Here is a 13,092-nt window from a genome sequence, read left to right on the forward strand (position 1 = left end):
TCATTTTTGCATTGTATACATTATTACAAGTGTCAGTGTATATACAGCAAGGTAGGTCAGTGAAAACAGGGATCTAGCGTTTTACGAACTGTAGCCCCTATGTAAGTTTTATTTCATAATGATCCAGCTTGGCAGGGTGCGCAGCCTCGTTGAATAAACGATACACGAATCGCCCTTGAGGAAATTATCCTCTCTGCTCTCCGTAGCTGTGAACTGCGTCGCCGAAGTAGCGTAAGCCCAACACATTTAGCATCTAAAGCTATGAGTCGAATTCACAAGTGTGTCATCGGTTCTTATACATTTAAGGTCCGTTATACCTTAAGAAAACCATTGGCTATTCAGTGAATCGCAAGTATTGGATGCGCTGTGTCCGGTAGTTAGCTTGTAGCTAGATGCTAGGTCTGTGATCCAGGTGTAACACACAGGGTAGGTGGACCCACTTCGCTTGGTTTTTTTTTAACCTCTTGACACCGGTCAAGTTATGTGGAGACATATTTTTCAAATGCTAGGCCTTTTGGCGTTAGTCTGGTTATTCGGAGACCGGGTGTTGGACTGGTATCAGGGGAATACCATCAAACTAAAAACGGATCCGCCGAAAAGTGAGCAGCCGAGAAGCCTGTCGGCGGACACCCCGGAACAGAGCTGTTTCTGTCATGTGAGTACAGTAGGGTGTTCGAATTCTGTTTCTCCTTACATGTGAGATGATCCACGATACCATGTCTAAAGGAAGACCTCTAAACACCACAAAGCTTCTGGCATCTTCTACTGTTGTTTTATCTGACGTCACACCTGGACGTGTGATGACGGTCAACTGAACAAGACTCGGACCTTTGTATAAACACGATGTGAACGCTATGTAACACTATATTAACACAACTTATATATGTATGGCACCAGTGCCTTTATGCCATCACCAGCAATATTTGAAAGAAATCTGAAAAAAGGTTGACATCACTCTTCAAAAAGTTGGTGTTGTCAACAGCCTTCAGCGAAGACACAGACTATATGATGTTAGCCATTTAAGAGTAATAGTTTTATCCAATATAGATATATTTTCTTGTGAACTCATTCTGTATACAAGTTTCATTTCTGATATTAGTGTTTTATTTATTCCTTGTGAATTTAGTGTTTGTAGAATATATAGTTCCATGCTACAGAAACGTATACGTGTCGATCGCGACCACGCTTATATGGACAATTGATCTTACTAATGTTTCAAGTACTTATCCGGTAAAGACACGTTTCAAAGCTCAAATTCACTAAATAAATAAGAAGCACTTTAAACTCTGGACGCACTGTGATTTTTGAAGTACTGTTATTAACTGTTTCTCAGGCAGCGTGGTGTGCTCTGATTGGCTACACGGGAGACTTTCGCCTTGTTTAGATCCGGGACTTGTAGTCCTTCTAATAAGGACAAGCCGTTGCCTTTCATTCATGTCAGTACTTCATTCAACTACACGTCGGCCATCTTTAGGGCGGGGCTAAGTTTGACAGCCCTTCATGCTCATTTGTGTTTGGAGGCGGGGCCAACGCAGGAATAAAACACTAGACATGTTCCCAGCAGCTGTCAGTCACAAAGAAGTCCAGAAGTTTCATTCCTTAATGAGAGGAAAACTGTTGAGTAAGTGCTAGACTCAAGTGCCGAATGAAGTGTTGTGCATTCAGCAACGCTGGAGTAGAGTAGTGAACAAGGGACAGCTGTCTGCGCTATGATCGGCCGAACTCTGCCCATATGGTACTGGGTCCTCACCTGCTTGGTGGTGATATCTGGACATCTCTACCCCGAGGTCAGCACTCATACCATTTTGAAGCATTGCAACATTGTTTCACTGAAACGGGCCTCTTTGTATTTGTATTTTGTTCAAGGTAGGAGATGCTTTGTTTACCATGGCAAACACATGTCCCTCATTTGCCTACCCTTATTCATAGCTCCCTGGACGCTCTCAGGTTGGTGTTTATGTGCTTGGTATCCACATGGAGAACCAAATGCTAGGCTAGGTACTGGGGGGGTAGTCAGTGGGTGGTAGGTGAGGCACTGGGGTGTAGTCACTGGGTGGTAGGTGAGGTACTGGGGTGTAGTCACTGGGTGGTAGCAGGTGAGGTACTGGGGTGTAGTCACTGGGTGGTAGGTTTGGTACTGGGGTGTAGTCACTGGGTGGTAGGTTTGGTACTGGGGTGTAGTCACTGGGTGGTAGGTTTGGTACTGGGGTGTAGTTACTAGGTGGTAGGTTTGGTACTGGGGTGTAGTTACTAGGTGGTAGGTTTGGTACTGGGGTGTAGTTACTAGGTGGTAGGTTTGGTACTGGGGTGTAGTTACTAGGTGGTAGGTGTGGTACTGGGGTCCTGTTGTGGGATGCTCAGTAGTGTAGTTATGGTCAGGTGACTGACTCCTGTTGATGGTGTTTTCAGCTGATTGGGGGGGGGGGGGGGGGTGCTGGGTAGGGTAGTTATGGTCAGGTGACTTACTCCAGGTGTTGGTGTGTTGATGGTGTTTTCAGCTGACAGGGGTGCTGGGTAGTGTAGTCATGGGCAGGTGACTGACTCCTGGTATTGATGGTGTTTTCAGCTGACGGGGTGCTGGGTAGGGTAGTTATTGTCAGGTGACTGACGACCAGGTGTTGGTGTTGTTTTCAGCTGACAGGGGTGCTGGATGACTGCTTTTGTGACATCGAGAGCATCGACTCCTTCAACAACTTCAAGATCTACCCCCGCGTCAAGAGGCTGACCGAGAGAGACTTCTTCAGATACTACCGGGTAAGTACCACTAGGTTGGTACCACTAGTTAACTGTCACTAGGTCAGTACTATGTTACTATCGCTAGGTCAGTACCAGTGGCACTAGATCAGTACCACAAGGTTACTATCACGAGGTCAGTACCACAAGGTGAGTAGTGACACTAGGTTACTATCACTAGGTTAGTACAACAAGATTACTATCACTAGGTCAGAACAATACGTTAATATCAGTAGTCAGCTGGTCTAAAAATACTGTCCTGACTTTATCTCTACACAACCACTTCAAATAACACGTCTTTTGTCTGCTACATAATGTGGCCCAGTTTCACGTCCAGAGACACTTTGAGCAACGGCCGGTGCCAACGTGAAGGGTGGAGGTGTGGTGTTACGTCAAACAGAAGCACTTCTTCTGGTAGTAGAATAGATGACAGGCCGTGTGGAGCTTCCTGTTGAAGATAACAGAGCCCTTCCTCTTCTCAACCGCTTTGTCTTCATGCTCGACCACAGCAGTCAGCTCGGCGAAGTGTCTGGGGCGAATAGCCATCTCGTATTAGGAGAACAGCTCCGGGCGTCACCTAGACATCGTCACCCTCGACACGGATTTGCATATCTCATCTGTTATGCAATCTAAAGTCAAACGAAGTTCAGCTGAACACGCGTTGATGGCTCTCCATCCACACCCTGAAGGGACTGTGAGTGTGGGTTGACTGTGTTGTAGTAGTTTTGTGTTCTATGTTAACTACGCCCAGAATCAGCAGCGCTTGGTTCTATTGGTGGTGAGAGAGAACAGGCTGAATCCACACGTCTGCGTATCCCACGTTGGCCGGGGGACGCGTGGGGACTCGGAGACCCCCCTCAGACCTTTGCAGAGCTGCCTGCATGTACATGTCACGTGAAAATTTACACAGGGGGGCAGGTTAGTGTTTAAGACCACATACGTACGATCCTCCCACGAGCAAATTCCTAAATGGATGGCAGGACGTGGGCGGTCTTGGCTCACGTGCAGGACGAGGCGGTGTGGTTTGGCTCTCACTATCTACTGCCTGACAGGTGGACCTGGGTCCTCCTCCCTAAACCCACGTTGAGCACCTCTGTTATCCCCACCTCTCCTTGTTTGTGCGATAGACTACAGACTCTGTACTACATTCAACAATTATATATTAAACTCTAACACATTGATCACAGTCACTGATGATGGCAGAGCTGACATCTAGCATCGCTACAGGCTATCCTCTGTGGTTTTAAAAAGAATAATTCAAGGGCCCTTTGGTAATTACAGGTGGACCATTTATGCTTATTTTCATGCAGGCTGTCAGGCCGCAAATCTGTCTTGATCTATACACAGAGAGTGAATAAAGTTTAGATTTATTTTATACTTAAGCTGTAAAGTGCTGTGAGAAACCCTGGGAAGCATGTGAAGGACTGGTTTGACTGGTCTCGCTGTAGTAAACCAGTGGCAGCGTGTGAAGGACTGGTTTGACTGGTCTACTGGTCCCTGCAGGTGAACCTGAAGCGTCCATGTCCTTTCTGGCCTGACGACGGACACTGCTCCAACCGAGACTGCAACGTGGAGCCCTGCCCAGAGGTCAGAGGTCATCCCCTCACCTCAGTACACATTTTACAGAAATTCAGGAGAAGGTGACCTGCTCATCTGTTTGTCTCTCTCTGTGTCTCACTATCTCTGTCTGTCTGTCTATGTGTCTCTCTATCTGTCCCTCTCTCTGTCTGCCTACTTGCCTGTCTCTCTCTCTATATTTGCAGAGTATGATTCCTGTGGGAATTAAGTCTGGGAACTTCAACAAGGTAGGCCTGCTGACTCTGCACATCACCGTTAATACATCCATGTTGTTTTAGCCGATAAACCTGCTGACTCTGCACATCAGCACTACTACATTCATGTTGTTTTAGCGGATAAACCACCGCTTTAGAGTGCATTACTCTATCGGTTAAGAGTGAATTTAACCACTGATTTAAAGTGAATTAAACCAGTTAAGAGTGAATTTAATATCTGTTTAGAGTGAATTAAACAGCTAGTTTAGAGTGAATTTAACCATAGCTCTCAAGGGAGTGAGTGATGGTTGTGTGTTAGTAGGCTAGTGGTGACTGGTGAGAGAGTGAGTGATGGTTGTGTGTTAGTAGGCTAGTGGTGAGAGAGAGAGTGATGGTTGTGTGTTAGTAGGCTAGTGGTGAGTGAGTGATGGTTGTGTGTTAGTAGGCTAGTGGTGAGTGAGTGATGGTTGTGTGTTAGTAGGCTAGTGGTGAGTGAGTGATGGTTGTGTGTTAGTAGGCTAGTGGTGACTGGTGAGAGAGTGAGTGATGGTTGTGTGTTAGTAGGCTAGTGGTGAGAGAGTGAGTGATGGTTGTGTGTTAGTAGGCTAGTGGTGAGTGAGTGATGGTTGTGTGTTAGTAGGCTAGTGGTGAGAGAGTGAGTGATGGTTGTGTGTTAGTAGGCTAGTGGTGAGAGAGTGAGTGATGGTTGTGTGTTAGTAGGCTAGTGCGGAGAGACTGAGTGAGTATGTGTTTAGGATCCAGGTCATGACCACTTGACTGCTTATCACCTGCAAGCTAAACACACTCTTCTCTCTCTAGCAGCATGCATGATATCATAACTATCATAGAGCCTGGATAACTCTACCATAAACTACTTTACATACTGAACTACTATAAATACTATACTACTCTTCATACTAAACTACTATACATACTGTCATAGAGCCTGCACAAACCTACTATACATGCATAGCTACTATACATACCAGCATAGAGACTGGATAACCCTACTATACATACTAAACTACTATATACATACTAGCATAGAGACTGGATACCCCTACTATACATACCAAAATACTATGCATAATCTGTTCATAAGGATGTGCTCATTGGTGCTGTAGGCTTCGGTCTAGCATGTAGCTGGTTTGTAAAGGGATTGTTTGAACAGTGTGTTGGTTCAGCTGGTGGCTATCCCAGAGTTATTGTTTACAGCTTCACTTGTTGTGTTACAGGGTATGTAGTACTCATGTAATACTGGTGCTGTAGTACTCTACTGTAGTACCGGTGCGGTAGTATCTTACGGTAGTACCCTACGGTAGTACCCTGTGGTAGTAGTGTAGTACTGCAGTACTACACTACTACCACTACTTGAGTGACCACTACATGACTCAGAACAGCCCTGTTCTGACCCTGAATCATAGGTTATGTAATGACAGGCAGGGTCGTGGTGGTCCTGTGATCCTGTTCTCCTCTCTACATGATATGTCATTCATTCATTTTCTTCTAATAAACGTGTAGTATGCTTCTGTAGAAAGGGCCGAGCCTCATTTAACACATTCCGGAGGCTTTCCCTTAGGTCCTCTTTGTGAGACGAGGGCGGAGCTAGCGACTCTACTGACCTTTTGTTTAATCGTTTTAAATCATTTGAAAGAAACTAGAATGACTATTTTTCTCTCTCTCTCCCCCCCCCACCCTCTAGTATTCAAAGGCAGCCATCCCTGTATCTGATGTGGCGTCATGTGAGCAGCCCACAGACCTGGGAGCCATCAACAGCACCCTGAGGTGAGAGCAGATACACCCAGTCTGGACCCCATAAACCCAGCCTGGCAGTCTGCACCCCATATACCCAGTCTGCACCCCATATACCGAGTCTGCACACCAAATGGACTTGCTCCTCAGCCTCTCTGTAAATACATTAAGAGACTACAGAGCTGCAGCAGATATATATATTACATATATTACTACTAATGTGTTTTATTGTATCTTGTATCTTAGTTTATCTTCTTTTTAGCTCACTGTTTTAACCTCTTTTATCTTCTTTTTACCTTGTGCTTTATTGTATCTCGCTGTACTTTGTTTAACTTCTTTTTACCTCATTGTTTTAATCTCTTTTTTTTTCCACAAAAACCCTTCTAGGGATGGGTGTTGCAAATTAGCATCCGCTATAAGCACTATGATACTTAGCTGTTCTCAGCTGTTCTCAGTTTGTCTATGTACACTGTATCTGTCCCTATCAAATAAACCATAAATAAATAAATAAATTATATACCTAGTCTGCATACCATATACCCAGTCTGCACCCCATATACCCAGTCTGTACACCATATACCCAGCCTGGCAGTCTTGACCCCATATACCCAGTCCTGACCCCATATACCCAGTCCTGACCCCATATACCCAGTCTGCACCCCATATACCCAGTCTGGACCCCATATACCCAGTCTGCACCCCATATACCCAGTCTGCACCCCATATACCCAGTCTGCACCCCATATACCCAGTCTGCACCCCATATACCCAGTCTGGACCCCATATACCCAGTCTGAATCCCTCAGTCTGTCTGTTTTTCTATCCATCTCTCGGTCGGTCTGTCTCTCTATACATCTCTTGTTCTGTCCTCAGTAACCAGAGTAAAGAGGCCTTTGTGGACTGGGATCGTCATGACGACGCGCAGGACCACTTCTGTGAGCTAGATGGTGAGTCGGACCGCTCCCTGGAGAGGAACATCTGAAGTGTAGGTCTTGTGTTGGTCGTGGCGAGTGCTCTCGTGGATGGTTTGCGGTGCGCGGGTTTGCGGGACGGTGCGTTCACACCGAAAGTGAAGCGAACATTCTACCCAGGTTTCTCGTGCGAGTGATTCATTATCAAGCAAAATTTGCGGGAAAGATTGAATATTTCAAGTTGAGCGCATGACGGAATTGCATCATTTGCACGAGTAGAATCACATCAAATGTCCTTGTGAAGCAGGTCATTGTTACTGCGCCATTTAAGTCTTTGCATTGACTTTGTATGTATTCACATGGTAGCTAGATAGTAAGGGTGTGTCTCCCCCCCCCCCCCCAGATGAGAGCTCCCCAGATGCAGCCTATGTAGACCTGCTGCTGAACCCAGAGCGATACACCGGGTACCAGGGTCCTTCTGCCTGGAGGGTCTGGAACAGCATCTACGAGGAGAACTGCTTCAAGTACTATCATATGCACTATATACTCAATACTCTAAACACTTTATATATACTAGATATGCTCTATACTAGATATACTCAATACTCTATATACTCACTATATATACTCTTGACAGCATCTAAGATGAGAACTGCTTGAAGTACTAAAATCCTATATACTCTGTACACTCTATATTTACTCTAAAGCCCACAGCATCTACTGTATGTGGAGAACTGCTTCCAGTACTATCATATACACTAAACACTATATATAGACTACCTAACAGGTTATATATACTATAACTACTAACTAACCGCTTATATATTCTATATCTACACTAGTTAAGAGGTTAAATATACTACCTACACTAGCTACCCTAACAGCTTATAGATATACTATATATATATATATATGCTATACATACAGATGTGTGTTTCTTTCTTTTCCACAGGCCTCGATCAGTGTACCGACCTTTGAACCCTCTGGCTCCTACCAGGGGTGAGACACGCACACAAAAATTTACTTTAGAAGTGTGCGGCTATTTAAAGACCAGATAACAACTGCTCTCTCTTATCTCTAACTCTCTCTTTCTACTGGTCCCTTCAACCGCTAACAGGAGACGATGATGGTGAGGTCAAATAATTTTAATTATTGCTACTAGTATGTTGTAGTAGTAATAATATTGGTAGTAGTGTATAAGAAGTGAGATGCTCTAACCCAGATGTGTTTCTCTTGCAGGAGAAGGATTCTACAACTGGCTGGAAGGTACATGTCTAGTTCTTGGTCTCTGTCTTTCCCTGTCTCTCTGTCTATCTTTCCATTTCTCTATCCCTGTCTCTCTCCATCTGATGTCTGATGTTTGATGTGCTGGTATAACTAGTGTTAATAACATCAGCCACTCATCTAGTCTCTGTCTCTCCCTGTCTGATATTTGATGTGCTGATATAACTAGTGTTAATAAAATCAGCCAATCGCCTTGTCTCTCTGTCTCCCACCAGGGCTGTGTCTTGAGAAGAGAGTCTTCTATAAGCTCATCTCTGGTCTTCACACCAGCATCAACATGCACTTGTGTTCCCAGTATCTGCTGGATGGTACAGACAGCACCTTACACCCGTTATCTTGTGTGTCTGTGTGTGTGTGTGTGTGTGTGATCTCAAGTGTGTGATGGATGGTACTAGTGATCTTAAGTGTCTGACGGGTGGTACTAGTGATCTAAAGTGTGACGGGTGGTACTAGTGATCTAAAGTGTCTGACGGGTGGTACTAGTGATCTAAAGTGTAACGGGTGGTACTAGTGATCTAAAGTTTGACGGGTGGTACTAGTGATCTAAAGTGTGACGGGTGGTACTAGTGATCTAAAGTGTGACGGGTGGTACTAGTGATCTAAAGTGTGACGGGTGGTACTAGTGATCTAAAGTGTAACGGGTGGTACTAGTGATCTAAAGTGTAACAGGTGGTACTAGTGATCTAAAGTGTAACGGGTGGTACTAGTGATCTAAAGTGTGACGGGTGGTACTAGTGATATCAAGTGTCTGACGGGTTGTACTAGGGATCTGAAGTGTCTGACCGGTGCGATGGTTTCGTCCGTGTGGTGTCCCAGAGGGGTGGGGCAAGTCGGTGTGGGGTCCCAACGTGCAGGAGTTCCGCCAGCGCTTCGACCCGGCGGAGACCAAGGGCGAGGGCACGCGGCGCCTCAAGAACCTGTACTTCCTGTACCTCATCGAGCTGCGGGCGCTGTCCAAGGTGGCGCCCTACTTCGACCGCTCCTTCATCAACCTGTACACGGGCAACAACCAGGAGGACGGGGCCACCAAGGACCTGCTGCTGCAGATCTTCAACGAGACCAGGTGGGGGAGGACCCACTCACTACACACACTTACCACAATCACTACACACACTGAGGACACAGTCACTACAAACACTTACCACACACACTCACTGCACACAATGAGGACACACTCACACAACACACTCACTGAACGCACACGTTCACCACTACACACAACCATGCACTCAACAAACAACATTTTTCACACACTCACCATCGCACACTCACCGCAAAGTAAACTCACCACCACACACTTACTACACACACTCACTGGGAACTAGACTTCCACAAGTTCCCAGTCCCACAGTGGATCCAGACGGGGGAGGGAGGAGCTGTGGATCCATGCTCTGTTTTCATGTTTTCATGTATTCATCTGTTAATGTGTCTCTGGTTCCACAGGGCCTTCCCCATGCACTTTGATGAGAGCTCCATGTTCGCTGGGAAGAAGCTGGAGGCCAAGATATTAAAGGTAGAGAAAGTCTGCTCTCCTATCTTACTCCACCTTTTAAGTGCATCCCCGCAGCTGCTCCTCTGGAGAGGAACAGGGATCATATGATTGTTCCTGCAAGTAGCTTTTAATGCATCTGATTCTTAATGTCATGATGGGTAAGACAGATAACACGAAGAACTTCTTGGGTAATGGTCCAACGCTTGTCTCTGCAGGAAGAGTTTCGACTCCATTTCAAGAACATCTCCAGGATAATGGACTGTGTAGGCTGCAGTAAATGTCGTCTGTGGGGGAAACTACAGGTGAGCTAGCCAGCTATAATACCTGTATGCTAATGTATAAACTACAGCTGAGCTAGAAAGCTATACCACCTGTATGCTAATGTATAAATGTGTGTGTGTAGACCCAGGGTCTGGGCACAGCCCTGAAGATCCTGTTCTCTGAGAAGGAGATTCAGAGTCTCTCCGAAAACAGCCCCTCCTCGGCCTTCCAGCTCACCAGGCAGGAGATTGTGGCCTTGCTCAATGGCTTCGGCAGGTAGGGTACTGGGACTCTGGTTGGACACTTATTTGCTTGAAGTTCACTTCACTTCACATAAAAAGTATTTGATTTAAATCAAATTGGAAGAGGTACTGAGAGTGTTTAATAATCCCATTGTAAGGACAAACGTAGGAACACAAACCACCTCCTCAGGGTCTATACTGGGAGCTCTTAATGGACCACACAGATCTTTGCTACAGAGGTGAAACAAATGCTCACTAGAAGACCTTCCAGGGAGAGAGATGAATTATCAACCTCCTCTTATCTAAATGTGATGATGTTAAATGTGTTACTTCTATGGTTCCTGTATCTCATGACTGAGAATAAATCATCTATCCTCTCTTCTCCTCCTCCCCCCTCTCCTGCTCCTCTTCCTACTTCTCCTCCTTCTCCGGCTCCTCCCTCTTCCGCTCCTCCTCTGCAGGCTCTCCACCAGCATCCATCAGCTCCATGTCTTCCGCTCCTTGTTGAAGGGGAAGAGGTAGCGGTCCTCCGAGCCAGTAGGTGGCGCCAGCCCCTAGGGAACTGCAATAGTCTCATCCAGAATGAGGCCTCCTTCAGGGACCCTCTCTTACTGTAGTCCACATCCCCCCCGGCCTGCGGTGTGCCCCTCAGTCCTCCCCACAACGCCTGCTGAACCCTCCCTTCTCGTTCCGTTAAAATGGGACAAAATCAGCTTTTGAAATCTTTCTTCTTCCTGAGCGGTGGAACTATAGCGCCCCCTAGAGGCTGTCATCCGTATGGTGCGGGCCACGCCCCTCGGGGTGACAACATGCTCACAAGGAACAGGAACAGCACCCCTCCCCTCCCACCCCCCCTCCAGTCCTCTGATTGGCTTTTGCCCTCTTGAGGATTCCTGCTGCATTATGCTTCTCAGGCTGTGTGTGTGTGTGTGTGTGTGTGTGTGTGTGTGTGTGTGTGTGTGTGTGTGTGTGTGTGTGTGTGTGTGTGTGTGTGTGTGTGTGTGTGTGTGTGTGTGTGTGTGTGTGTGTGTGTGTGTGCCCCTGCGTGTGCTGTGAATGATCAACAGTTGCAGCTATGAGGATTGAAAGCTGTGATGGAATCCATTCTTAAGAAATATCCTCCATCAGATGGCACATGAAACATGTGCTGTTTTATAGTTCTTTATATTCTGTGAAGCGATTCCCTCTCGGAATCAGGCTGTCTCCAGCTTGGCCGGGCTGTTGTAATGCTGTGCCTCCTTTTGATTTAGTTATTTGTTGTCCTAAAGCACGACGTTTAGTGCTACCGCTGAAGGCTCCTCCTCTGAACCATAGCAAAGCTGTCTTTCTCCAAACGCAACGTAGAACAAGCATAGGACCCCCCTCCCTCTTTGGTGGTGTTTCCTTGGAAACGAAGAGGGTGGGGTAGAGCTGATGGACCAAAGTGAAGTATCATGTTACGTCTCTTATTTATTCTGGTGGATTTTGTGTGTATATTGTGGTCTTGATTTGATTCACTTTAGTTAATTTGGACCTGGCCAAGCCCTTCTGACCTCTTGACCTCTGCTCAGCAGGGTGCCAACAGAGGAACATGCTAGCAAGACACATGCTAACTTCTACGCAGATGATACCATTCTTCTTCTCAGTCAAGGAAGTGTGTGTGTGTGTGTGTGTGTGTGTGTGTGTGTGTGTGTGTGTGTGTGTGTGTGTGTGTGTGTGTGTGTGTGTGTGTGTGTGTGTGTGTGTGTGTGTGTGTGTGTGTGTGTGTGTGTGTCCATCCCTCACATTCCACGTGTCTGCCTTAAGAACCAAGCAATCATTGATTTGAACGCCTGCTTGTGGTTCTGGTGTTTCCGTCTGGTTTTTCCACGTCTGCTCGCTACTGTGTAAACGTGGGAGTTGTATTTATTTGAACAGAGTAATAAATAAATCTAATTTCCAGATGGCAGCAATCGTCGTCTCTATTATTGTGTCCAAATACAAAGCAGGAAGGCTCAGATGGGAAACCAAGAGTGTAGTCACTAGTTGAGTGTACTAACTAGTAGACGCTAGTTGGGTGTATTAACTATAAGTAGTAGTACTAGTGGAGCAGTTGAGGAACTAGTAGTCACTGCTTAAGTGTAGTAACTAGTAGCCGCTAGTATTTTGACTACTGAAAATCTTTTATTTTCACAACACTACACAGATCCAAAGACACAAAACAGCTTGTGGCTAATGTCAAACCAGTTCTTGGTAAACCATGTGGATACATGTTAAACCATAGAACCAGATCTATGTTACCTATCTATGTTTGTTTCAAAATTGAACAAAATTCTAAATCTTGATGGGCTGTTGTAGTCAGGTTTGATGTGCTTGTACGGATCAGTATTGGTACACCCGCTATTTCTTCATACAGCTGTGAGTTCAGCTGGTCCTCCTGGTCCTGGTCTCTCCTGGTTCTCCTGCTGGTCCTGAAGCCTTCACATGATGCTCTCTGGTGGTTGGAACCAGTGACATGTCTGGATCGGTCCTGGATACTAGCTAGCAATCACCGTGATGCAGCGAGAGGTTCTGATTGAACTATCTGTGTCACTGTCAGTGATGTCAGCCAATAACTGTCCACGGTTCACTGTGCACGTTATACTGTGGACTGCACTCCCTTGACAGCAAAACATTCCTCAAACAGT

The 13,092-nt window shown here is 46.0% G+C and overlaps 1 protein-coding gene across 1 annotated transcript; it reads left to right on the top strand.

Moving 5' to 3' along the window:
• Positions 1-223: 223 nt before the first annotated feature.
• On the top strand, positions 224-12,352 carry ero1b (endoplasmic reticulum oxidoreductase 1 beta). Its single transcript, XM_084465844.1, has 16 exons — positions 224-655; positions 2,635-2,754; positions 4,237-4,320; positions 4,497-4,538; positions 6,208-6,290; positions 7,131-7,204; positions 7,572-7,692; positions 8,121-8,167; positions 8,286-8,297; positions 8,408-8,434; positions 8,668-8,760; positions 9,269-9,515; positions 9,896-9,965; positions 10,160-10,246; positions 10,348-10,481; positions 10,909-12,352. Exons 1-16 carry the CDS (start codon positions 482-484, stop codon positions 10,967-10,969), a joined length of 1,476 nt encoding a protein of 491 aa, XP_084321970.1. The 5' UTR covers positions 224-481; the 3' UTR covers positions 10,970-12,352.
• Positions 12,353-13,092: the final 740 nt, after the last annotated feature.

This window comes from Micromesistius poutassou (genome assembly GCF_964030765.1).
Source record: "Micromesistius poutassou genome assembly, chromosome: 3".
NCBI lineage: Eukaryota > Metazoa > Chordata > Actinopteri > Gadiformes > Gadidae > Micromesistius > Micromesistius poutassou.